Source organism: Melanerpes formicivorus, unplaced genomic scaffold (assembly GCF_026170545.1).
Source record: "Melanerpes formicivorus ecotype bairdi unplaced genomic scaffold, bMelFor1.0.p_v2 SCAF_76, whole genome shotgun sequence".
Lineage (NCBI taxonomy): Eukaryota > Metazoa > Chordata > Aves > Piciformes > Picidae > Melanerpes > Melanerpes formicivorus.
The window spans coordinates 653,155-680,016 of NW_027142428.1; the positions used below are offsets into that span (position 1 = coordinate 653,155).

Here is a 26,862-nt window from a genome sequence, read left to right on the forward strand (position 1 = left end):
TTGGCAATTTGAAAGCAGAAATAACAGCAAGAAGTGGTGGTGGTGGTAAATTAAAAATCTATGCATGGCTCAAATATCCTGGTTATGGTGAACCTGGAGTGGGGCCTAGCAAGATTTCAGGTTTAACAACTCATTAATGCAGAGGAGGAACTGGACATGGAGACAGGACAGTGGTTTTGCACAAAAAAGTGTGGCTAGAAGTAATGCAGTGAAGAATCTGCTACAGATCTGTAACACACAGGATGACGTGTTCCTCAGAAAGTATTCAAACCTGGAAGATCTAAATAAGTAATAATAAAATCACACACACACAAAATACATCACAAAAGGCAGATGTTTTCCAAAAAGGCAGGTATTTTCTAGCCATCTGCAATGAAACAATGTACCAATATGCTATGCAAGCCTACAGGCAACTAACTCCTATCATCTTCCACTGTGAGTTCCTAAGAAGACTCTCTTTCCATCTGTATTACAAAAACCCCTAACCCAAACCCACAAAAATGTTGCTTTCAATTAGATATGAATGCCTTCATAAAGCTTTCATCAGAGCAATCCCCAGGCAACAGTACAGCCTTCAGCTCGTGCTTCATCAGGGTGCCTCCCCCCTCCCAGTTTACTTAATTTAGCCATTCTCCTGGCTAAAGAGGTTCTTTTGTCATATAAATTACATTATAACATCCACTGAGGCATTCCAGAGAAGTGGGAACATTTCTTCTTCTTGTTGACCAAAACAGCACTTTACTGCAGTAACCAACAATGATCTGTGAACACAGAACTTCAGCTGACAAAATTACATTTCCATAACTCTGATACTTCTCCCACACTGAAGTGATTGAGGGGTAGTATCTACTGTGCTGTGAAAGAGAAAACGTGAGAAGTGAAAAAGAAATAAAACTCTTTCAAGATACAGTTTCAGCTCCAACCAGTAACTGACGCTGATGATTAGCAGAGGGTTCTGATAGATGCACTGTTTATTTTTCCCCCTTGAAAGTTTTAATTCTGACAGGTTGGACTTGATGATCTTTGAGGTCTTTTCCAACCTTGTTGATTCTATGATGTGACACGAAGACCTGTACACAGCACACGCAAGCAGGCAACTGAAATGAAAGGATTCACCTTTTACTATGTTTTGGTGGGTTTACTCCATTGCACTTTCCCCCCATTTACAATACAGACACACTGCCGATAACTTCAGACAGCTTTCAAGAAGGAAAAAACTAGCTCAAGTGGTAATGGAGAAGGAAAACAAGCTTCGTCTGTACCATTGGAAAGAGCCAACACTGGCTGTGATTAAGCCAATGGAAGTTCTGATAAAGATTTAAAGCCTTCAAGATATACAAAATAAAACAGAAGTTGATTAGACACAGTTGGAAAAATGACTCCACATGCTCATTAGCCCCAATTCATATTGTCCTGTCTCAGAATTTGCTTTTCCTTATCTTTTCATGTTCTCTACTCTCTCAGTACTGTCAGGAGTAACAATGGGGAGGTCATCAGATAAGGAAACAGAATTATCACAGCTGGATTAATCTTTATTTCCTAATATATATACTTTTGTGAAGAATTAAGATATGAAAAGTCAATTGAAATGAATACAGCATGCACTCATAGCAAACATTACTTTTAAAGAGGAAAAAAAGGAACAAGTGAAAACTACTTTGCTGGAAAGTCTCCTGTATGACTGAACAAACTTTAAATCAAGTACTTCTATTAATTTCCAGCAGCAGCTTTCTCTCTTTGGCCCCAAAGTAGCTGTATCTTAAAGATATGACTGCTTTTTCAATTAAAAACCAACCAAACCAACCCCCCCACAGCCAACAAACAAACAAACCCAAAATCAAAACCAAACAACAAATATAAATTGATTCACAACTCACTGAGGATCCAATTCCCAGCTCAAATCTGGTGAACACTAGAAATTCATGGAATGCAACAGCCAGTGAGATACAGAGTGCCAGATCATGATCTCATGGTCTCCCCTCATCCTGAACTAAAGGACTCTGTTACACACTTGTCCAGTTAATGTCCTTGGAAGTGAACTGCAGTTCCATTTTAATGCAGAACTGTAAGATGATGCTAGAGACCATACACACATCTGACTGAGAGCTGGAAGGTAACAAAAGAGAACACTCATGATAATAAAACACAGCTGCATGAAGAAAGATTTAAAGTAACTGCACATATTTAAAATGGTGTGCTAGGTGGTACTTTTATAAAATCAGTCAAGAAAACAAACTGGAGTGTTTACAGGGCAGCAGAAGTTTTTAGGGTTAACTGTGCTCCCATCCAGCCAGCCAGCGAGAGTGCGGGCTTAGACAGGCAACGGTGCGTACAGCTACAATCCCGTGGTGTGAAGGGTCCTTTACAGGACCTGCACATCCTGACACAGCTACAAGGAGCATATGTTGCAGCACCGGAGCACTGCATCAATTAACCTTCTCTGGCTCTTCTCTAGCCAAACCTCCGCTCATTTATTTCCCAGCTTTTCAAGCACCGGGGCTGGATCTGCTGGAATGAGTCAATCAACAAACAAGCGCAGAAGCGGCCGGAGAGCCCAGCTAATGAACAAAGAGAAAACTGCACACAGGCTCTGCTAATCACTTCAGTGAAACAGTCACGAGAATGGAAGAGGAAGGACATCAAAGGAAGAACACAACCTTATCTTTATCTTTTTTACAACAAGTGGTGAGAATGATTCTTCTCCTCCATTCAGAAGTTGGAGAAAATACCTGGGTGAGAAATACCATTTTCCCAAAATAGAGATTCTGAAACTTGCTGTTGGAAGAAACATAAATGCTAAAGGAAAGCACACACAGAGACGAGCTTGAGAAAAATGATAAAAACTAAAACCAAATGAACAACTTCTTTTCCAGAAAGTAGCAAAAAATCTTAATCTTAAAATCCTCCGTGAGATGAAACAGAAAATTACAAAGGCTCTTCCTGGATGCAAAGTGGACTCTGCTAAAAGGCAAGAGAAGGAGGTAAGGCTTTCTTCACCTGAAAATTGCAACATAGCAAATCTTCCCAGGAACTGAGCATTCATTCAGCTTAACGCTGTGCCAGCTGTTTTCTTTCTCTGCTTGAGGGGGGAAATGTAAGCGTTAAGTCTTCAGCAGAGTTGAGAGAGAAAGAGAGAGGAAGAGCAAAGGCTGTGCTTAATAAAAGCACTGCTCAGATTACAAAAACAGGCAGTTTACTCACCCCCCACCCCCACCCCCCCTCCAAGCAGTGGGTAAATTTGGATGTCTCAATTCCACAAATCTTTACCATCCCCTTGAGACTGTCATCAGTGGTTTATTGTCTACAGCTTCCTGACCCTCACCTGATAAATTAGGAACCGCAGACATTAAAACGGAAACCTCATACATCATTTCTGAAGATATTTTGGGGGTGATCCTCTGCAGTGAGACAGGATTCTTAATAAGGGGAAATATGGGAACTGCTGCCTGCCTACGTACACGCTGCTGGGGACTAGACACGGGGGAGAGGAGGAGTTGCATATACACAACGTGAGCATCTGCCTTTGCATCAGTTTCTACTTACAAAGAGCAAATCTACGAACGCTCTAAAGGGAGCCTTTCGGCATCCGAATTAGCTCTCGCTTTTTACTGCTGTAGAGAGAAAAAATCCATTAGGAGAAGCTAATGCACTGCTTACTTTTCACAGCTACCAACCGGTCTCCTATAATCTTCTGAAACCTGTACCACACTCTGAAGGGGAGACCTGACTGCTGAACCCTACCAACCAGAGATGGACACAAGACAAGAATTTCATTTTTAAGACCTGATTGTACCCACCCAGCAAAAGACAGGATAAAAAAAAAAACTGGATAGCAGCTCAGACATGGTTTCAGTATCTCAAAATAGCAGATGACCAGTTTACTGTACTGACCATGCTGGCCTTTCTTCAGGACCATCCTGGACCAGAGCGGAACACTGAACTCTTACACGATACACAATTCCTAGGCAAAATACAGCTCCTGAATACACTCTGCTGGACACAAAGATGTCCCTTTCTTTACATTTCTTGAACGGGTCTGGAGATAGCAATGGATCTTTGTCGCCTCTCTCAGTAACAGGAGAACCCAAGCAGGACTACCCAAGTGACGAACAAGGAAACAAAGTACGCTGGGCGGCTTTACTGATCTTCCTGGTGATAATCCCCACCATTGGGGGGAACATACTGGTCATACTGGCAGTGTCTCTGGAGAAAAAACTGCAGTATGCTACCAACTACTTTTTGATGTCCTTGGCCGTGGCAGATTTGCTCGTGGGTCTGTTTGTGATGCCAATTGGCCTTCTCTTAGTGTTATTTGGTAAGTACACAGCGTGTTTGTCTCATCAGGCTAGCATATGGGGTACAGTCTGGGGACATCTAAGTTAAATAGAAAAACTGCTTGCTTTCCACCATTACAATTTTAAAAATCACTCAGACAAGGGCTGCAAGATCTTTTCTCTCTCACCTTAATACAGCTTAATGTCTTTATGGGGCACATACCCACTGTGGATATTCTTCCCTTCGAAGCAAACCATTCAAAAGTCACCTGAGACCTACAACTGATATTAAATTCAAGGTGGACATGAAAAATTACATTTTGTATCATGTAGTATTTTTAATAACATCAGCACAATGCTGATATCTGTTCTATTGGATATTACTAATTGCATTTAGTCTTCTCTTTAAAAATTTGAAATGCAGACTAGGTATCTGTTCAGTACAGAGGTACTGAAAAGGTTTTGAACTTTCCAGGAGTCAGGCACCTGGCTTTACTTTAGTATTGATTCCAGGCTCCATGAGCAGTCAGAGATGGTCCCTGGCAACACCAGTGAGAACAAACTGTACCACTATCAGTTTCAGAGAAACCCATTTTCCCCTAAACTGGAGAAAGTGGCAAACACATAAAGTGTCCCAAAGAATTAACTCAGCTGTCAAGCCAAGGAAGCCTCAACTCATGTACCTAGTATTTGAGACTTCGCTTTTAGTCTGGTTTATATGGAATGAAACAGGCATTTTTTTACAGGAGCACATACTGGGTGTGACATGTTCCCAGCTGTCATTACAGAACATTTCATTACAGACATTTTCCTATTCTCTCTTGCTCAGCTTTATTTCAGATACTACTTTTGACAACTTAGCACAGGCAGCTCCATAGAGAAGTCTCTCTTACTCCTAAAGTGTCTTTAAGAATGTATTTTAAACAAGCTATTTATGTAACATAGAAATGGGGGGTGGGGAGGAGGGAATTAGAGAGACAGGTTTTTCAACAAAATTACTGATTTACCCAATTATCTTAAGGTACAGATAGCATTGGGCCCTAGATAATGAAAGGCTGCTCGAGTGCATTTTTCTGTGTTAGATGTCTAAGAGTTGCCTGAGCAACCAGCAAACACAATCATAAACTTTATTTCAGAAAGGCTACCAGTAGCTTCTGTTTGCTGCAGAAGACTGGTATCACCTTATTAACACATGTACTTATTCACTAAATACCCAGAGACTGATTTTGTCTAGACTGCTGTATCCTTAAAAAAAAAAAAAGAACTAGGTATTGGACAATTGAATTCAGTGCTGAGATCTTAAAGCAGTTTTTTTCAAGCAACAGTTTCTAGAAAGAAGAATGAATGTACATGAGCAGGACAAAGATTTCTAACTGGAAAAATCCATAGACATTTACATATAACCCTTGCACTGTCATGTTCATGCACATGTGTGTGCAGAGGCAAGAAAGAGACGTGTATACACATATGTATTGACAGTCATACTTCAACTGCTTAGTTCCTGTCAAAGGTCTCATTAATAACAAACCCAAAACTACTAACCATAAAAAGTACTAGTATTGCACTAGTAATCAAAGGGAAGAGAAGTTCTGGATTTTGTGGCATTGTTTTTTGGTGGTGATGAAGATTTTAGCTTGGATTATTGTACTATTTTCATTTTGCCAGACTAAGAAATCTTTTCTTTTTAACTTTATGAAGAGACTAGGGCTCCTTAATCTCTCATTTAATTCAGTGCTGAGTCCTGGTGACAGCAGTTTTAAAGCATGCTAGGAATCTTAATGTAAGAACTCAAACAAAAGTATCTTTCATGCTGTAGGAAATTTACAAGAAAGTAGCAAAATTACTTATAATTAATTCAGTAAGACTGCAACTGAATTATCTTGCACAGAAATCTCTTTTTGGCAGCCAACCAGAAAAACTGCTTTGCCTCTTCACCAACTGGGAGAAGATACTGAGGTGTTTATAGAAGTTCAAGGCATGAGCTCAAACCATGAGGAGTTACTGGAATGATGATACAACAGACATTTAAATACATAACAAATCTAAATCTTGAGGCTACATTAGCCAGGCAAATACTTGAACATAGAAAAATCATTGAGAGTCAGAGAGCAAATTAAATTCAGCCTCCTGGCACTTCCAGGCAGGAATGTTTCCATAATAATGAAATAGCTGGGTGCAGCTTCTAGATACGGTACATAAATATTATGCTTCCGATTTGGGACTGATATCTAATTATGTGGAGGACATTTGAGGGAAGATGTGTGAGCTGAAGTGCAGTACTTCCAATGATCCTGACTGCAAAAACCAATGTCACAGAGTGTTCAAATTCAAAACCTACTAGACATACTGGGCTCCATATAATAAAAGAACTGCCCCTTCTGAAAATAAATACATACATCTCCAACTTGCTCACAGGTTTACTATCATAAGGGGCAGAGTCACCAACATGTACTCTGGTACAAACATACACTGCAATTTTAATTGAGGAGTGTGTCAGAAGTTATAAACAGTTCATTGCTTTTATGGCTTGCTAAATTCTCCTCATTTCTTCCAAAAAAAGGAAGGCATGGTAGGAAATAATTGCAACCTCTGCACCCTAGATTGCAAAAGCATTGTTCTGATTTCTAACACTCAGAAGTACTGAAGGAAAGCAAAAACGTTGCTACTCATCAGACAGTGAAATTAACAAATAAAACTTGAGACATCCTCTCGTTTGCAAAGCCCACACAGCAGGAAGGAGTCTGCTATCCACATCTTGGTAAGCAACGGGTTACCTGGGCACAGTGTGTATAGCATCTTTTAAAGTATGTTCTCTATTCCTGATAGTCATCCACTTACAAAGCAGAAGGTAATGCTGATTATCCTGGGCTGCAAACCAGCATTTGAAAAATCTATCACAAGTAATCTCCATCTTAATCTTCTCCCCTCACTGAAGGTGAACCACAGCAAATCTTCCCTTCTTGCTTGTGCAAACCACCAGAGAAGACTGCTTTAAATGAGGGTTACTAACCAAAATCTCACTGTCTTTATACTTCAGAAAGCAAGGTTTATACTTTGCAAAGCAATTCTCATTTTCTTTTAAGAAACCATAAAATTATTTTGGCTCAATTCAAAAGCACTACATCATGGTGAAGAACTACTGTTGAAGGTATAATTGTAGTGGAGAAATAAAGGCAGGTGGCAACGGAGGACAAACAGCAAGACAGTGGCCTGGAAACAGCAGGCCCTCTCAGTCCACAGAGCTGAACGCTGACACGAGGTTCAACACCACATACACAGGCTACAGATGCATTCACACCAGTTTGAAGACTGAAGCCTAGGCTTAAGCCAGCTAGTGACTGAAAATATCCAACTTTCATCTCAGTAAAAAGCATCCTTACCTAACAGTAACAAAAGCCTTTACAGGCAACACATTTCAGCAGCCCTTATAGCAGAAGTCTATTTAAAGATCTCTCTTAATCATGCTTATAGCATGTACACAAGCAGTGCTTTCTCCCAAGCTCTCACAAAACCTCTTTGGCTTATATCAAGAGCAACTCTTCTGCACTTTAAGGATTACACATTTCTAAGGTATTTCCTATAAATAAAGCTTTTCTTAAATAAAGATTAATCCAGGGTAGACAGTTGCGGTAAAAGCTCATCCTGTGCCTCTTTAAGAGGAGTCCTTCAAACGTTAGGAATAGAGTTTCTAATGAAGCTGTAACCAACAAATCAAAGTAAGTAAATGCAAAATACACCGCAGTATAAATCCTAGACAACTACCTGACTCTTTTGGACTTTCAGCTATCAGTTTCACAGTATTTATTTTGCTTAAATAATAACCATATTCTTCAATTTCTATCAGGTACTGTGTTTAAAGCCTACTCTGAATTTGTCTGGATTTTTGTTTTGTATCATCTGATACACACCAATATAATAGTGCATAATGCCACAATCATGAATGTCTGCACCCAATTCAAACAGAGACAAAAACAAACAACAAAGCTTTCTCTGTCCAGTTGTACTTATCAACTAACAAAAGCTCTTACAACTCATAAAACCAACAAGGTTGCTTTATACCAGATAGCTGTTCAAATGTATCTGCATTTAAAAGAAGGAAAAGAGCTTTTATGTTTCAAAGTATTCAAGGGTATTCCTCTGCAGAGAGCAAATTAAGTGGGGAAGAAAAAAACAAAGCATTTATTACACTGCAGCTCTCCAGAAAGCAAAGCAGTTATAATCCAGGGAGTGGCACATAAGTGCTCTCCAACAGAAGTATTAGCAGCTCGCTTGAAATGCAGCTCTGTTATGTACCATCCTTTGAGATGTAGAAGATATTTTCTGTTGTTCACATTTTGTCTGAACTAATCCTTCATCACAGAATCAAAAGTAGTAGCCTTAATTTTCTGGGGTGAGCAAAAACATTTAGAGCCCTTCACATAATTTCTTTATTTTTTCCTTGCCTATTTTTCCCCCCTCTTTGTAAACTCTTATATGAGCCACAAGACATTCTTTCTTTTTTCCTTCAGAAAGGCACCACACCTTACTGCCAGCTGAAAGTGTAGATAGCAAAAATAAATACAAAAAGCATTCCATAATATACTAATTATAACTTTCTCATACCTGCCTGAGTGGTTTTTTGAAGCCTAGTTTCAATCATACCTATTTTAGGAAATATGCAGCTAGATGATAAAATTTACTGGTTAATGCTTTGAACAGACCTCCTCTTTCCTTTCTGCCTCACTGCCTACATCACCCTCACCTGGAGTCCACTGCTTTGGGGATGGGTGAGGTTTGGTTCAGGGCTCCATCCCTCCTTGGCAATGGATGGAGCAAGGTTTCTCAACATAGGTAAGAGTGCAGACATCTATGTGCTATGTCTGAAGTTATCAACTTTTCCATCCTCTAGAGTTTATAATTCCAGGCAGCACCATATCAATTCTGTCATCAGTCACATTATGAAAAAGCATGTTTTAATCTCAAACTACTGCAAAGTGACCACATTGATAAGACTGTACACTACAATAGCCCAGCTCATTTAGCATTCTCAGCACACAGAGATTAAAACCAACCTGATTTGTTAGAAACATTTTGGGTTTTTCCATAATCACCATTCAAAGAAGAACTGATTCCTCTGGTACTACTATTTATGTGCCTGCTGATTGAGTACAGCTGAGATTTATAAAGAGAATATATTTATCAGTTCAATTCCTGCCATCAGAAACAGAAAACCCTTCTGTGTTTACATGTTCAGTGCAGTTGATGGACCCTATAGTCCCTGTAAGATTAATATCAACATTAAAGGCAGATAACTACTGTAAGAAACAGGATGCCAGACTTGAAATCCAAGACACTGCTCTTAAAAATGTGCATGAAAGCCTTTTAGTTTTTACAAAATCTTTACTGAATCAGAAGGGCCTTGCTTGGCCACAATTGTCCTCAACTGTCTGTGAACTATATTCTTCAAGATCACCACTAAGATTCAATCGTGGTTCTGCAATGATTGATTAATACACTGCATATGATCCCTGAATCATAGGACTATCAAGGAGATATAGCTGAAAATATGATTTAACAGCAGCATATAAAGACCCAGTACAATCATGGACCAAAGAACTTATGACAAAGAGAAAAAGACAGGGAAAGGCTTTTAATGCACAAGCAGCCTGATCAGTGTGATGGCAGTAACCAGGCCAGTTAGGAGCTGACTGAAATATAAGACAGAAACCAGCTGGGGCAGTAGCAAAGCTCAGTTCCTATAGTACTATGAACTTCTCAAAGGTACCAATGCCAAGAGAAATGCCACACAATGAAAGTTCTCAAAATGTTTAGATTCTAATAATTATTCTGTTCTCTTTCAGATAATGCCTGGCCTTTACCAACTGCCTTGTGTCCTATCTGGCTGTTCCTTGATGTCCTGTTTTCCACAGCTTCCATCATGCACCTCTGTGCCATCTCCCTAGACCGCTACATTGCGATTAAAAAGCCAATCCAGGCTAGTCAGTACAATTCATGGGCTACAACAATCATCAAAATCACCGTAGTCTGGCTCATTTCAATAGGTATGTGAGACTTGGAGGCTGGAAAAAGAATGCAGAACCTTTTTATGTCCAGAACAATAGGTGAACTCTGGGCAAATGGAAAATTTGGCCAAGTACTATTGATTATCAGAGTCTAACACCTGGGCTGACCTGGATCATGCATAACTACATCATCAAAATCTGCCTGAACTGCTGCTCCTTATCAGGTTTACCAGAAAGGGAAGGAGAACTGAGTAGGGATAATCACCACTCTTCCTCATGGCCTAAAAAGTCCAAAAATCAGAAGATCCTTTCTGTATGCATAGCGTATCTGCTGGCAAAGCAAGATTTCATGCTCCTGTGGTAGTATATTCTGTCCCAAACATAACTTTGAGTAGATGCTGCTGCAATCTGTGCCTTGCAATTGTCCCATGAATCAAGTTAAAACAAAATAAAACAACAAACCAAAACACAACAACAACAAAAGTTAATTACCTACATCAAAGATTGAAAGACAAATGAGTGGCTGGTAACACTCACACTGAAGAGTAAGATGCCCTCGCAATACAGCATAAAAAAAGGCTAACTTCCAAGCAAAAAAGCCCAACAACAAACCCTGAAAAGTTCATATAAAGGATGTCAGTGTCGAACTTTTATTCTATTAGCACCTCACCTGTCTTTAAGACAAAAAAATTCTGTTAAATGAGCTAAGATGAGAACATTTAAACAACTGAATGTGAACTGCAGGCAGACACAGGCATCAGGCACTGTGTGCAAGAGAAATAATGGAATTATTGTGAATTATTAAGACCAGTGAGGAGCATAGGGCAATGGGAGAATGGGTACATCCACCTTCTTGGCTGAGGTTTACACACCTAAACCTCAAAATTCCAACTTTAAAGAAAGATCCTAGAAGAGCTGTGATGATAGGAGAAAAGATGGTATCTCTATTTTATCACCAAAAAAAAGGGAAACTGTTAGTATGACAAGACAGTTACAAGTTGACCTTTTAATGCCCAATTTATTGTTATTAATCAGTGCTGTACTTTTTCATTTTCCAACACAAAAGTACTCTGCAGCTGAGCCAACATTCTCCAAATCAAAGGTTAATTTGGTCTGATCCTCATTTTAAGTGCCTGCTTTATCTGAAAGTTTGCTTCTCACTAAGAAAGGGATCAAGTTGCTGAAGGGTAAACCATTTTCCTCTTGCTGCCTTCACCCAACTTCAGTAAGAGGAATACAGTAAATCTCTAGATCTCATTAAGCGGTATCAGGAAACACAGCACAAATAACCTTTACCAGACAGCAAGGAACCTGATGTTTTTGTTGTAATGTCAGACTGCTGGCAAATAAAGTGCTGACTGTAATTTAGTGGTTATAAAAAATTCATTTAAAAGACAAGATTGCTAACATTTTTATTTTTCAAACGAGTGGTGAATTACAGAGCTAGCTTGCCTCATTTAAACACTCTTAAATATGCAAGAGACTTTAAACAACAAATCCATCTCAAACACACACTGCATAATTCTGACTTCTATTTAACCACTTGTATATACAAAAGAGTCAAGCAGGGTGAAAAAAAAAAATCAGCTGTCTGTGTCCAGTCACTTGATGTGGTTAAGAAAAGAGGGAAAGACAAGTCCTGCGTATTTACAGAACTGTCCCTCAAAAAGTGCCAAGGCTACCTCAGGGGAAAGGGGGAAAAAAAGGCAGATGGCATCAGAGAAACACATTTCTCTGGAGGAAAAGCTGTAACAATTCTAAGAACCCGAGTTAAAGTAATTCATGTGTGTTACTCTTGAGAAGTTGGCAACTTTATGCTGCTTCCTCAAATGCTATGGGTTAGGCCCAGTCTCCTTTAGGAAAGGCACTCTGTTAAAGCTCAGCTTGCCAAGTACTATTTGCCCTATTACCCATGTGAACCTCTCAACAATTCACATTCTTTCTGTCACCCCATGCCTGCTCTTGAGCTCAGGAACTACCTTCTTTTAGAGACCCTTTTTGGGCTTCAGGCCCAAAAAAAGAGATTGCAACTGATGATCACATGCTAAAGTACTTGTTCTTTCTCCTGTAGGCATTGCTATTCCAGTTCCTATCAGAGGCATTGAAGATGGAAATGGCACCTCTAAAAATATCACCTGTGTCCTGATGCCTGACCGTTTTCACGACTTCATTCTGTATGGGTCAGTGGCTGCATTCTTCATTCCCCTCACCATCATGATAGTCACTTACTTTCTGACCATCCAAGTGCTCCGCAAGAAGGCCTACTTGATCAACAAACCCCCGCAGCGCTTCACTTGGTCAACAGTGTCCACGGTATTTCAGCGCGACACGACTCCTGCCTCCTCGCCGGAAAAAGTGGCGATGCTAAACGGCTCCAAAAAGGACAAGCCTTTGTCCAGTGACGTGCCTATCTGCAGAACATCTACCATAGGGAGGAAGTCCATGCAAACCATAACCAATGAACAAAGGGCATCCAAAGTGCTGGGGATTGTATTCTTTCTTTTCTTGTTGATGTGGTGCCCCTTCTTCATCACAAACATAAGTTCGGTTCTGTGCAACTCCTGCGACAAGGAGGTTTTTCAAAAGCTTATGGAGATATTTGTTTGGATAGGGTACGTATCCTCTGGAGTGAACCCTCTGGTCTATACACTTTTCAACAAAACATTCAGGGAGGCTTTCAGCAGGTATATGACTTGTAACTATCGGACCACAAAGCCCATCAGGGCCCTTCGGAAGCGCTCCAGCAGGATCTCTTTCAGAAGCTCTGTGGCAGAAAACTCCAAGCTCTTTGTCATGCATGGGATGAGAAATGGAATTAACCCCATTATGTACCAGAGCCCAATGAGGCTGAGGAGCTCACCCATTCAAGCATCATCAGCCGTTCTGCTGGACACTTTGCTTCTCACAGAGAATGAAGTTGATAAAACAGAAGAACAAGTCAGCTACGTATAGTGGAACAGCAGCCATGTCCATATCATAGTTATTACTGTATGTATTATTCCAGGTAAATGTGCTATAAGAGGGTATAAATACTACTGTTTTCTGTTATTTATGCAACCAATATCTTATAAATTTATATTAATTCCTCCCCTCCAAAGCCTCCTCTACTTTAATCCAAATCCTATGGTGGCAACCACAACTTCAGTCCATCATAAATGACTAATGCAGAGCTGTAGCCTTCCAGGAAGAAGGAAATAAATAAAAGTTAAATCAGTTTGAGTATCTGACTTCAGTTCTCATCATCTTCAGTCTCTTCACAGAACATTTGAATAAGAAAAGCATCTCTGTACAAGCACCATTTTAACATTCACCCTGGCAAGACAGAGCACTCTGTAGGCTGACGCTCTGTGATGAAATCAGAGGGGTGAGGATACAAGCTTGCTGGTTTTAATTCAAATCTATCTATACTCTGTGTAAACAAAACAGTACACAGCTCACTGCATTGCCTCCCACAAATAAGTTCCTCTGCTGAGGAGACTCCTGAAATTATCCCTTTGTGGTTTTACCACGGTGTCAGGCAGAATCTCTTTCCAACCTGAATTTCATCTCCGTTACTCTTACATACACGTTAAGCCTGGTATTGTTAGATTTGTCACAGAAAACTGCCCTTTGTTCTTCTCATACTAAGAAAATAAGGGTATTTAACCAAAATAGGACAATACCACATCAGTGGCCATGAGCAAAGCACGACAGAAAGTGCCTGGAACATCCCTTTAATTTACATGAACAAAACTCCATTTTTACAACCAGTGGAATTTCACTGAAAGCCTTCCCTCACCCAATGTAGTTCACACAAAGTAGAAAAATCACAGACAGAAATAGAATAGTTACTTCACTTGAAAATAATAGCAAGTGTTTAGGAGAATGGAATGGAATGGAATGGAATGGAATGGAATGGAATGGAATGGAATGGAATGGAATGGAATGGAATGGAATGGAATGGAATGGAATGGAATGGAATGGAATGGAATGGAATGGAATGGAATGGAATGGAATGGAATGGAATGGAATGGAATGGAATGGAATGGAATGGAATGGAATGGAATAGAATAGAATAGAATAGAATAGAATAGAATAGAATAGAATAGAATAGAATAGAATAGAATAGAATAGAATAGACCAGACCAGGTTGGAAGAGAGCAATAAGGTCACCCCTGAGTCTCCTCTTCTCCAGGCTAAGCAGCCCCAGCTCCCTCAGTCTCTCCTCATAGGGCTTGTGTTCCAAACCCCTCACCAACTTCGTTGCCCTTCTCTGGACTCGTTCCAGCAAGTCAACATCCTTCCTAAACTGAGGGGCCCAGAACTGGACACAGTACTCGAGGTGTGGCCTAACCACTGCAGTGTACAGGGGCAGAATGACCTCCCTGCTCCTGCTGGCCACACTGTTCTTAACGCAGGCCAGGATGCCATTGGCCCTCCTGGCCACACTGCAGGCTCATGTTCATCCTACCATCAACCAGCACCCCCAGGTCCCTCTCTGCCTGGCAGCTCTCCAGCCACTCTGACCCCAGCCTGTAGCACTGCATGGGGTTGTTGTGGCCAATGTGCAGAACCCGGCACTTGGACAGCAGAGACAAGAGTACTGTCTAGACCTGCACACGTTCACAGTTAAGCTTAGCTCAAAATAATTCATTGGCCTACTGGTGCAACATCACAGGTGCACTCCCTCAAACATGCTCAAGCCTTCCATCAGAGCACAAAATTCATAGCAAGAAGCGCTCCTCACAATCCATAAAGGTTACCACAGTCTGTCACATAGGAAATCAGGAGCTTCCAACAGTTCCAGACCGTATCTCTTTGGAAACAGAAATCAGATTTCCCCAAAGCAGCGGAGTTCTGACCATAAGCAGCCAGATCACCTTTTTTGTTTGGTTGGTTGTTTTTTTTTGTTTCCATTGACAGTAAGATGTTCAGATCAGGTTTGCTTTAACGTCTCATGTTTTCAAAACTCTTCAGTGGCACACTAAAATGATGCGGAGCAAAGGGATTGCGGGGTTTTTTTCCATCTGCAGAACAGAAAGTACTACAGAAAACATGTCCTTCCAACATTTATTTATTTATATATTTAATTTAAACCACATGCAAGTTCAAAACAGAGCCTAACGTAACAACTGCCGGGCGGTTCCAGGAGAAAGTATTAAAAATACTTCCATGGTACTTACAGTAATCTGCCTCCTCCCCACTCCCCACCACCAGCTACTTCAGAAGATGCTCTAGCAGCTCTTATTTCTCTTTTGTTACTCAAATTTTGTTTAAAAAGAACCTGTAGTTAAATGCTAGAACTGATTGATTGCTACAGCTGTTAAAGAGGTCTACATCTAGAAACCATTTGAGAATCCAAAGCTTTAGCAAGACCTAGTTTACTTTGAAACTCCAGGGAGGAGGGAGTAGGAACAGAACACCTTCCCCCCCCGCCAAGAATCCAAGACTTCCAGGCATGTAGATGAAAACATCACAGACTGGTGTCATATTTAACCTAGACAGGCTCTCTAGAAGCAGGTAAAAGTGCAATCCTATCTATGCAGAGAGTGATCACAGCAAAAAAAACAACCTACAATTAAAAGCATCATCTGCAGTGCGGGAAACAGCCTTCACGAGTAATAACACCAACACAGCACTGTTATTGAGGGACTATTTCCCAAGCAGCCACAGAGCAAGCAGCAATCCTCTTTGAAATCTCTTTTGCTACTTAAATCCATGCCAATGAAACAAAACCCATTTATGCAGCAGGCAGCAATCATCTGCTTTGAGCAACAACTTGAATTTTCCCTTTCCAGCAGAAACATCACAGTTGGCTCACAGCATCTGGAAAGAGCAAGAGATAACTTGGTTCTCTTCAGCCTGACCGTGCTCTTCTACAATGGTTAGTCTGCAGTGACATCAGAGGCAATTTGCCCTAAATGTCCCACAAAGAATGATTTCAAGGCCTCTTTGTAATCAGAGGTTAGACTCCACCAACAGGAAACAATCCTTGAAAAAGTCTCACCCGGCAAATATGTATTTTGTCAAGCCAGCATCTAAATTTCTGTTTTAGTAGCCATAAATAGAAGCTCAACATGTTCCAGTTACTGAATTTAGTCAGCAACAATAAACCTCAATAAAAAGGACCAGTGACTAATCAAATATTCAGCCTCCTACAGAGAAAGAAAATTTCTCTGTAGACAGAAAAACGTCATCGAGAAAAAATGCACATTCCATTTACCATGCCAAGTGTAAGAAGAAATTGCTTGTCCACTGACCAAGCAAACAAGCTAAGTAGCCAGGTAGCAGCCTTTGAAAGCATAAGGACAAAGGGAGAAGAAAGATGAAGAGAAGATGCATAACTGTGGAATAAAAAGACAACATAATGGACAACCGAGATTTTGTTTTAGCAACTGTATCTACAAGAACAGATCTGAACAAAGTCATGACCTTCATTAGCAAGGCGTGATTGAAAACAAGAGCCACTGCAAGCTAATGTAAGGAAGCACAAGTTTGTTGTATGGTAACTAAGGATGGCACTGTTCATGGAGTACTTGCAAGCAAGACAGGAGGCTTGGAACTAACTACATCTATGAGCATCTTTAAGCAGCACAACTATATAAAAGATATTTCTACATGTTGGCTGTGAAGTGAGAGCATTTTCGTAGCTTCCAGCTTCCTCCACAAAGACAGCAGCCTAAATAATAATCGATGAAAGGACTGTAGTCACTTGCTAGCAGAACACAAGACCTTTTTACAGGAGAAAGGGGTCATGCACTTCCCATTTAACTCAGAAAAACCCATTCCTTTCTCTGGAGTGGAACGATCTCAATTCTTTCAAAATTTGGCCCATGCCAAACCAGCTACCTGGGCAGCTCTATGGCCTCTATATACTACATAAAATAACAACTTACACAAGTTACCTGGTTTAACTTTCCTCAGACTTTCGACAGCCACCTGAATATGAGCCAGCAGTGTGCCCAGGTGGCCAGGAGGGCCAATGGCATCCTGGCCTGCATTAGGAATAGTGTGGCCAGCAGGAGCAGGGAGGTCATTCTGCCCCTGTACGCTGCACTGGTTAGGCCGCACCTTGAGTACTGTGTCCAGTTCTGTGCCCCTCAGTTTAAGAAGGACATCGAAACACTTGAACATGTCCAGAGAAGGGCAACAAGGCTGGGGAGAGGCCTTGAACACAAGCCCTATTAGGAGAGGCTGAGGGAGCTGGGGTTGTTTAGCCTGGAGAAGAGGAGGCTCAGGGGTGACCTCATTGCCCTCTACAACTACCTGAAAGGTGGTTGTAGCCAGGAAGGGGTTGGTCTCTTCTCCCAGGCAACCAGCACCAGAACAAGGGGACACAGTCTCAAGCTGCGCCAGGGGAGGTTTAGACTCGAGGTGAGGAGGAAGTTCTTCACCAAGCGAGTCATTTGTCATTGGAACGGGTTGCCCAGGGAGGTGGTTGAGTCACCATCCCTGGAGGCGTTCAAGAGGAGACTGGACGTGGCACTTGGTGCCATGGTCTAGTCATGGGGTCTGTGTTGATAGGTTGGACTCGATGATCCTCGAGGTCCTTTCCAACCTAAGTTATACTGTGATACTGTGATTATCACAAAAAAACTTTTATCTAGCATATTTAATTGCTCTAGAGAAGTAATACAGACGACAGTCGAAGCTGAGCTGCAGCATATAAGCACTATGGGAAGAAATACAATTTAGAAGAACTATGGACAAGCTTGGTTGTTTGTTTGGTTGTTGTTGAATTATTTAAAATACATTAGGAGGTATTTAGTCAATGTTCTGGCTGCCTATCTAATTAAAAATTACAACACAGACATGAGCATAAATATATCCACCTCAGCAGACTTGCAGAGAGGAAGATAATGGAGTTGGAAGCAAAACATCGTAACTCCCTTGTAACTCAAATAAAAGGAGTACCTGGGGGGGAGGAAACAAAACAAAATAACAAAACAACCCAGACAAAACCAAGCAAAACCAAACGAAATTCCAACCTTTAAGCCACCCAAAGAAACAGAGAAGGGAGAAATTCAGCTAATCTCAAGTGTGATGACATAAAACACATTTCATGAGGCCCATCCCAAACCACCTGATGTTCTACAAGCTTCACGTTCAGACTCTATCAGAAAACTTTGAGGTCATAAAAAATTTATTCATCACTTATTTTGTATTCAACCAAGTGTAGAACTCTTCCTAACCACAGCACAACTGGCCACACTTGTACAAATTTTCAAATGCATCACAATACAGTGAAAAAGACAGTGTTAAGCAAAAGTCAAGGCACTGAGCTGAGAGACTGAAGCTGTAAAGCTATTCTCCAACATAGAAATGGCAAACTGATTTTTTATGGTACCTCACAGAAAACATAATTTTCCTACAACACTTTCTTATTGTGGAAAAATCCACAGCACTGCAAGCTGGTATGAGAAAGCAAAAAGGCATTACATCCCTAAATCTTCTGGGCTGTCATATGTAACATCAGCCTTAAAAGGTAAAGCAATGCAAGTACAGTAAACCTGGTAAAGGCACATTAAAAACCTGGGATACTGGAGCCCAAAGAGGCAGGATGCTCGCCAAAGCTGTTCTGGCTCTTTGCCTTGCAAGCCAGAGTCAAGAGTCCCAAAGCTCTGGACAGTTCTCAGAACTGACTTAGTATTACTATGAAGCATTACATTTCTTTCATCATATTGATAAAGATGCCTACATATAATTGCTAAGCACTCCTATGTTTCACTTTCCCCTGTGGCTCTCTAAGTAACCATCAACACTGCCACAACAGTGGCAACAGTGGCGAACAAGAAGCTCAACATCAGCTCTCAGTGTGCACTCAGTGCGCACTTGCAGCTCGCAAAGCAAATCAGATCCTGGGCTGCATCAGGAGAAGCGTGGCTAGCAGGTCGAGGGAGGTGATCCTCCCCCTCTACTTAGCCCTGGTGAGACCCCACCTGGAGTACTGCCTCCAGTTCTGCAGTCCCTACAAGAGGGATGTGGAGGTGCTGGAACGTGTCCAGAGAAGGGCCACAAGGATGATCAGAGGGCTGGAGCACCTCTCCTATGAGGACAGACTGAAGGAGTTGGGGCTGTTCAGTCTGCAGAAGAGAAGGCTCCGAGGTGACCTAATTGTGGCCTTCCAGTATCTGAAGGGGGCCTACAGGAAGGCTGGGGAAGGACTTCTCAGGATCTCAGGTAGTGATAGGACTAGGGGGAATGGAATGAAGCTGGAGGTGGGGAGATTCAGGCTAGATGTGAGGAGGAGGTTCTTCACCATGAGAGTGGTGAAACCCTGGAATGGGTTGTCCAGGGAGGTGGTCGAGGCCCCGTCCCTGGGGGTGTTTAAGAGCAGGCTGGATGAGGCTCTGGGCAGCCTGATCTAGTGTGGGGTGTCCCTGCCCATGGCAGGGGGGTTGGAACTAGATGATCCTTGTGGTCTCTTCCAACCCTGAATGATACTATGATACTACGAACAGTCAGGAGAGAAGAAACTTCCATATTTTTGCTTTGACATTTGACCTCACAGTGCTGTCAAGTGTCCATTCCCATGAGACACTGTTTTCCCCAGTTGGAAAGAAAGGTTTTTACCCTGCACATCAGAAGAGGAAGCTTTGTTTATTTTTAAATGGGAATCTAGTTTCAAAAGCAGGAAAGGTGCTTTGCTAAACTGTCCATTTTTATTTTTACAAATTCATGTCAAACCCTATTTGTTTAATCATAGCTAAGAATTTTTTTGCACCCAGGTACTGAGGTCCTTTCCAAACTCTGAAAGACATCATCATGCTCTCAAAACAGGGAGAGGGACTGCTTACAAGACAAGAAGCTCAACATGAGCTCTCAGTGTGCACTTGCAGCCCGCAAAGCCAATCAGATCCTGGGCTGCAGCAGGAGAAGTGTGGCCAGCAGGTCGAGGGAGGTGATCCTCCCCCTCTACTCAGCTCTGGTGAGACCCCACCTCGAGTACTGCCTCCAGTTCTGGAGCCCCTATTACAAGAGGGATGTGGAGGTGCTGGAACGTGTCCAGAGAAGGGCCACAAGGATGATCAGAGGGCTGGAGCTCCTCTCCTATGAGGGCAGACTGAAGGAGTTGGGGCTGTTCAGTCTGCAGAAGAGAAGGCTCCGAGGTGACCTAATTGTGGCCTTCCGGTATCTGAAGGGGGCCTACAGGAAGGCTGGGGAAGGACTTCTCAGGATCTCAGGTAGTGATAGGACTAGAGGGAATGGAATGAAGCTGGAGGCGGGGAGATTCAGGCTAGAGGTGAGGAGGAGGTTCTTCACCATGAGAGTGGTGAAACCCTGGAATGGGTTGTCCAGGGAGGTGGTCAAGGCCCCGTCCCTGGAGGTGTTTAAGCCCAGGCTGGATGAGGCTCTGGCCAGCCTGATCTAGTGTGGGGTGTCCCTGCCCATGGCAGGGGGGTTGGAACTAGATGATCCTTGCGGTCCCTTCCAACCCTGAATGATACTATGATTACAAAGGCCTGTGGTAATAGGACAAGGGGCAATGGCTTCAAACTAGAGTAGATTTAGATTGGATGTTAGGAACAGGTTCTTTACTATGAGGGTGGTGGAACACTGGAACAGGCTGCCCAGGGAGGTGGCTGGGGCCCCATCCCTGGAGATATTCAAGGTAGAGTTCAACAGAGCTCTGGGCAGCCTGCTCTAGTTGAGGATGCCCCTGCTGACTGCAGAGGGGGCTGGACCAGATGACCTTTGGAGGTTCACTTCCAGCAGGGACCATTCTATGGTTCTACGATTCCAGTTTCCAATAGGAAGTGAAAACATTTGCTGAGATTTTCAAAAGCTTTCAAGTGATACCAAGGCTCAGAGCCCTATTTTCCAAAGTAAGTAAAATCTCATGCATACAGTATCACAGTATCGCTAAGGTTGGAAGAGACCTCGAGGATCATGGAGTCCAACCTGTCACCACAGACCTTAGTTTAGAACAAAGACTTTAAAAAACAGCAGGGAATGACTTAGTGCAAGATGTCACTGAGTTTGTTTGAAACAATTCACAGTTTTGTGCAACCTGAGTGTACAGCTCCCATTTTCATTAGAGGTTGATTAGTTTTGGAGATGCCCCTTGGCATCTCTGGCAATGCACTAGGGTTTGTTCAGTGAAGACACCCAGATCTATTTCCTGTTTCAGACCTGTAGATAAAGACATTTTTAAATCCAAAGAAGATTTTAAAGGGTAAGGATTTTTCCATTTATAATATGGTTTCACAGAAGGGATCCTCATTCTTCTCCCACAGGAAGACTGAATGAAACAAAGATAAAATGAGTTACAGGGTAAGCAACCCTTTTAACCTTCCCTACACAAGAATTATCAAGGTATGTAACACTGAATTATTCTTCTTCACAATTAATATACTGGTATAGATTATGTTAGAGTGACTTGCTAGCCTCATACTCAATTACCCAGATGATGTGCCATCTGCCTACTGGATAAAGGCAGGTTGAAGGAGTTAAAAAAAACAAACTGTCCCGGGTCTTCCTGGAACAAAATCTAAGTATCCAATCTATGTTTGCTTAAAAACAAATATACAGCATTAAAATACCAAAGGCTATGTAAACACAAAGAATACAAAAGCAGGAAACATTATTCCTGCTATTTCACTTGCATCACCTTAAAATGAGGAACTGAACACATGCCACGCTGAGTTCTCTGTGTCTGGGTAGCCTACTTATCAGATGAGAATACATCTTCCTTTTAGGAATCCCCAAAGGATGCATTGTTCCCTTGCCTGCCCTTAGCCTCTTCCCAACAATACTGCACCAAAACAGAAGCAGCATCCCACAACTTAAATCCTGCTTCCTCATGACTCTTACTTTCCTCAACTTAACAACTACTGAAAGAGCAGTAAGCCTTTCATGCTTTCAAGAACTGCTGCACCCCACATTGAAAGTCTTCTCCCAGGCAGATTTGTTATCTCTATAAAACATTTACTCCTTCATTTCATATATAAAGTGTTTAAATACATTGCAGCATTGTTCTATCATATAACAATATGCTGTCTACAACCTGGCTGTAGCCAGGTGGAGGTTGGTCTCTTCTCCCAGGCAACCAGCACCAGAACAAGAGGACACAGTCTCAAGCTGCACCAGGGGAGGTTTAGGCTGGATGCTAGGAAGCAGCTCTTCATAGAAAGAGTGACTGGCCATTGGAATGGGCTGCCCAGGGAGGTGGTGGAGTCACCATCTCTGGAGGTGTTTAGGAAGACACTGGATGGGGCACTTGGTGCCATGGTTTAGTTGATTAGATAGAGTCCAACCTATCATCCAACACTATCATCTCAAAGGTCTCTTCCAACCTGGCGAATCCTATTCAATTCTAATATAAAAATAAAGCTGACTACATAAACCAATCCCATCTCATTCTGCAATATAAACAAAGATCAAATCATGATCTAAAGTGCTAAAAATTAAGATAAAAATAATTCTTTCCATTTTTAAGAAGTAAACCACTTCTATCTCATTGTAATAGTCTTAATGAAAAAAAAAAGGAAGAACAATATTGACCAGAAATCACAAGCTCCTTAAATGCTGTTTTCCAACAGCCATGATAAATATTTTATAAACCACTTTAGAAGAAAGTAGGGCTAATATATAAACATCAATAACAAGGAAACTTTGTAATTTGTGGTCACTGGCAAAAGTATCAGGACTGGGAGACTCTTAGCAGTAGCCAAGTCAATACTTCTCTTCTTGCTGTTTCAGAATACAGTTGCTTGTACAGCCCTGCATCCACACTGCAGTCTCAAAACATCTCCAGCTTTATTTGTGCCTGTGTACCATTAGAGCAGGTTGCTCAGAGCCTAGCCTGCCCCTTAATATCTACAGAGATGGGGCCTCAACTACCTCCCTGGGCAACCCGTTCCAGTGTTCCACTACCCTCATGGTGCAGAACTTGTTCCTCACATTCAATCTAAAGCTACTGTTCCCTAAGTTTGAAACCATTGCCCCTTGTCCTATCAGGCCAGGCATTTGCAAACAGTTATGTTTTATCACATTCTGTTCTATCACATTTTACTCTCTTACTGTGCTGCTTTCATTAGCTCTAGCCACAAAAATGAAGCTGTGCTCTCAAATGTACACAGGTTGCATATATGTGCTAGCAAGGAAGGCTCAGAGAGGTAAACAAGGACAGAAATTCCTTACAGAATGTTCTGCTATGCAAACGTATTACCTAAAAATAGCTGCCTTGGTGACATTTATGACACTTTTAGTTCAAATCCAAGAAGAAGAACATTTACTCACAGATAGCTGTAACAAAAGGAGAAAACAAACTAGGTATCTAAGACACAAAGTAAATCTGTGGGCTCTAGCTGTGTCAGGAGCACTATCGCGTTCACCAAACTTTTGGTGGTTCCAAGGAAATTACCATTCTCTGTGTAACCTCCACCCTTACATGGATTTTGTTATTCCTATAGGAGAAACAGACAGAAGAAGCACAAGACTCTGCATATTCCTACTGCTGCAGGGTACAACCCAGGAGATGAACTTACACCCCTAGCACATTCAACCTCATAGCAATGGCATGAATTCCCCAAGAAAAATGTAGACCACATTAAACAAATTAATTCTCATATTTCAATCCTGGCTTCACAGTTTCCTTCACATACGAAGGATTCAACAAGATCTCTTCTCACAGGACCTTCAGACAAGATTTTCTAAGACAAGATTAATTCCTAAGGCTTAGCTTGCTCAGCTTCCATCACAAAACACTTCATTCAAAAGCTCTTTATACCTAGCAGCTGACAGATCATTAACTTTTGCCATTATTCAACGCTGTATCAGCCACCTTTAAGACAAGCAAATCCAGTTCAACTTCAAGAAACAACCAGAAAAGAACAAGAAAAGATGGCATTTTAGTCATGAAATCTGAGCAACTCATGGACCACTTTCCTTTTATGTCCACAACGTTGTGATGGGTCAGAGCACAGAGTTTGTGCTAAACAGCAGTTTCACCAAACAGGAAAGGAGAACGTAAAACCAGCTTCTACATTCCTACAGTGATGGATAATGCTTCTTTCCAGGAACTGAAATATGGCTTTTGCTTTATAGTTAAAGAGTAATGCAGGGGGTAACCTGTGGGGCCCTCCATTCCATCACTCCATGCAAATGCAGGCCTCTAGGCTAGACAAATCAAGGGCTTCCTCCAAAACTCTGTCTTAAAGCAAAACAACTGCTGATGTATGTTGTGAAAGTTACTGAGTGAAAAGTGTTAGCACCTACAACAGCCTAACACAAGCTTTCTGCTTCCAGAAGCCAGTGATAATGAGCTATGAAGTCTTAGTCCTTTTCTACCAAGTAAGGTGGACACTAAAGTTCACAAGGAAATGCTCCTCCCACCAGTGCAGCAGGTTTTGGACTGTAGCCCTCCAGAAAGGAGGGGGAAGAGGCAGGATAAGATCTGAAACACGGCAGTGTGTGTGAAAGAGTCAAAAATTGTGTGATTCATTTCCTCATTGCTGGAGAGTACAGGCCCAGAACCATCTTGCTCCAACAAGATGCCAGCACATGGTAAATGGTTTAGCTTGAAGCCTTGAAAGCTTCTCATTTCGGTAGGAGATAAGAATGTCCAATTATGTTTTGTACTTGTTGAAAAGACAAATTACACTGAAATAAGAGATCACAAGTGCTTTGCCACAAGCTGTTTGGAAAGCAGATGCTTGGAACTACTGAAGGTCTGCATGGAATTTTCTTGCTGTACACAGAGGCAGAGAAGCCAGTTAAACAGACCCTTTGGTTTCAGGAGAGACACAGATTGCTAGGCAGCAAGGCAAGGTCTGTGCTCACGGAGAACAGAGCGGAAGCTCTTGGGAGACGCCTGCTGCCCACAGAGGGGATTGGCTCTGTAAAAACGAATTACAGTCAAAACATGGTTCAGTAACACAGAATGGAGCAGTCATTTCTATGTGAGGAATAACTTGGTTAATGACTAGCTGTCATATCAGTAACTTAGTATTTTTAATATTAGCTTTAAGCATCTCTTATCCTGCTTTTTAGGATGCATTTACAGGATGCTACTAACAAACCTGAGTTTTAAAAATTACAGCCTGGGACCCAAGTGTGCATCGACTCCTCTCATACACTCCAAAGGCTGTAGCTTGGCTCAGTGCTTGGATTACACAGATTACTGTATTGAGAAGTGAAGGTGTAGCCCTTGGAAAGACTTCTAATTCCCTAAACTAATAACAATTTACAAAAACCCAAACAAACAAACTCAAACATCTATTACCTAGGGAACCACAGAGCGCTACAGAATACCGGTAACAGATTTCACTTCAGGAAACAAAAGAAAACATCATGATTATGCTCTGATAGGCTTACACTACCACACAATTTAAGACCAGTGGCCTGCCAGAGTTTAACAATGGATGCTAAGAAAAAGCAAATAATGTTTCAATGTCTTTTTTCAGGTTATTTTTTCCAAAGTCACAACTACAGGAACATTTTAGATAGCAATTAGGCAGCCATATTTGTCTCAGTGTTTCTGCCTTTAGAAGGCCTGGCACAAACACTGTATACTCAATTTTTAATTAACTCTCAATCCTGTAAATATTAAATTTTCATTCTATTTGCCAACTTCATCTAACTGTGTTCAGACAATTAAGCCCCAATTCCAGAAACCTACAGAGAGGCTCATTAAGCTTGTGATGTTGAGGAAGGCTTCTGCTTCTTACAGGAAGTTTTATTGTCTCTCAACCTCCATTCAGCCAGCAATAGGGTCATTTTGAGAAAACAACAGCACACACATTTCCTGAAAATGTTAAGAGACATCAAATTGAAGGCAGTAGAAGTGACCAAGGAAGATAATGTACCTGAACAGAATGAAACCAAGTGACTCAACAGCTGCCCGCCTCACGTCATCATTCACATCACTCACCTACAAAAGGGAAAAGAGGACATTCAGAATGTAGTTCATACACTTGAGGACTCAGCAACACTTCAGGCCAGGTGTCAGTAACACAAGCTAATCAAGAAGGCAGGACTATAGAGGGAAAAAGTTACGATCATGTTCAGCCTTAGCTGAAACAGCCTCACTCCTGTTCATACACTGTGCATTAAAGCCCACCAAAGAGCAGACAGAGCCTCATCTTATGTTCCCTCTCCATCATTACCTGGAGTATTCACTGCAAACCCATTACCAACAACTTTAGGATCATGTTTTATTTTTTTAATAGGTTCCCTTTTTGTGACACCAGGCTGAATGTTCTCTTCCTGAAAGCCTACTTATTCTAATGTCAGAAAACCCTGTTATTTCCACTCACAGTATTAAGGAAAGATTTCATGACTTCAAAATCTCCTACTCAGACTACACCATTAACACTGTAGACACAAAGCTTGTCAAACTGATGTGTTCTACTCTCCCAGCACAAATTTCTTGCTGTGTGCTCCTGTGCCCACAGTACTGTTTAGGCTGGATGTTAGGAAGAAGTTCTTCACAGAAAGAGTGATTGCCCACTGGAATGGGCTGCCTGGGGAGGTGGTGGAGTCACCATCACTGGAGCTGTTTAGGAAGAGACTGGATGGGGTGCTTGGTGCCATGGTTTAGTTCATTAGTGTTGGGTGATAGGTTGGACTCAATGAACTTGAAAGTCTTTTCCAACCTGGTTAAT

The 26,862-nt window shown here is 41.6% G+C and overlaps 2 protein-coding genes across 3 annotated transcripts in view; one reads left to right on the plus strand and one right to left on the minus strand.

Moving 5' to 3' along the window:
- PSMD1 (proteasome 26S subunit, non-ATPase 1) overlaps nt 1–26,862 on the minus strand; it is an 80,716-nt gene that overhangs the window by 35,881 nt on the left and 17,973 nt on the right. For both annotated transcript variants that reach the window (XM_068163995.1, XM_068163994.1), the window contains exon 16: nt 26,065–26,129. In XM_068163995.1, the coding sequence (XP_068020096.1) occupies nt 26,065–26,129 (65 nt within the window). The remainder of the gene's footprint in view (nt 1–26,064; nt 26,130–26,862) is intronic.
- Nucleotides 2,387–13,505, plus strand: HTR2B (5-hydroxytryptamine receptor 2B). The gene is made up of 4 exons (XM_068163996.1): nt 2,387–2,981; nt 3,667–4,315; nt 10,115–10,315; nt 12,348–13,505. Exons 2-4 carry the CDS (start codon nt 4,006–4,008, stop codon nt 13,226–13,228), a joined length of 1,392 nt encoding a protein of 463 aa, XP_068020097.1. The 5' UTR covers nt 2,387–2,981; nt 3,667–4,005; the 3' UTR covers nt 13,229–13,505.

Bases quoted from the DNA above. Each gene is read 5' to 3' on its own strand.
- HTR2B (XM_068163996.1), top strand. From the start codon at position 4,006: ATGTCCCTTTCTTTACATTTCTTGAACGGGTCTGGAGATAGCAATGGA. The intron at 4,316-10,114 runs GTAAGTACACAG...GTTCTCTTTCAG, and splicing joins CCTTCTCTTAGTGTTATTTG to ATAATGCCTGGCCTTTACCA. The intron at 10,316-12,347 runs GTATGTGAGACT...TTTCTCCTGTAG, and splicing joins AGTCTGGCTCATTTCAATAG to GCATTGCTATTCCAGTTCCT.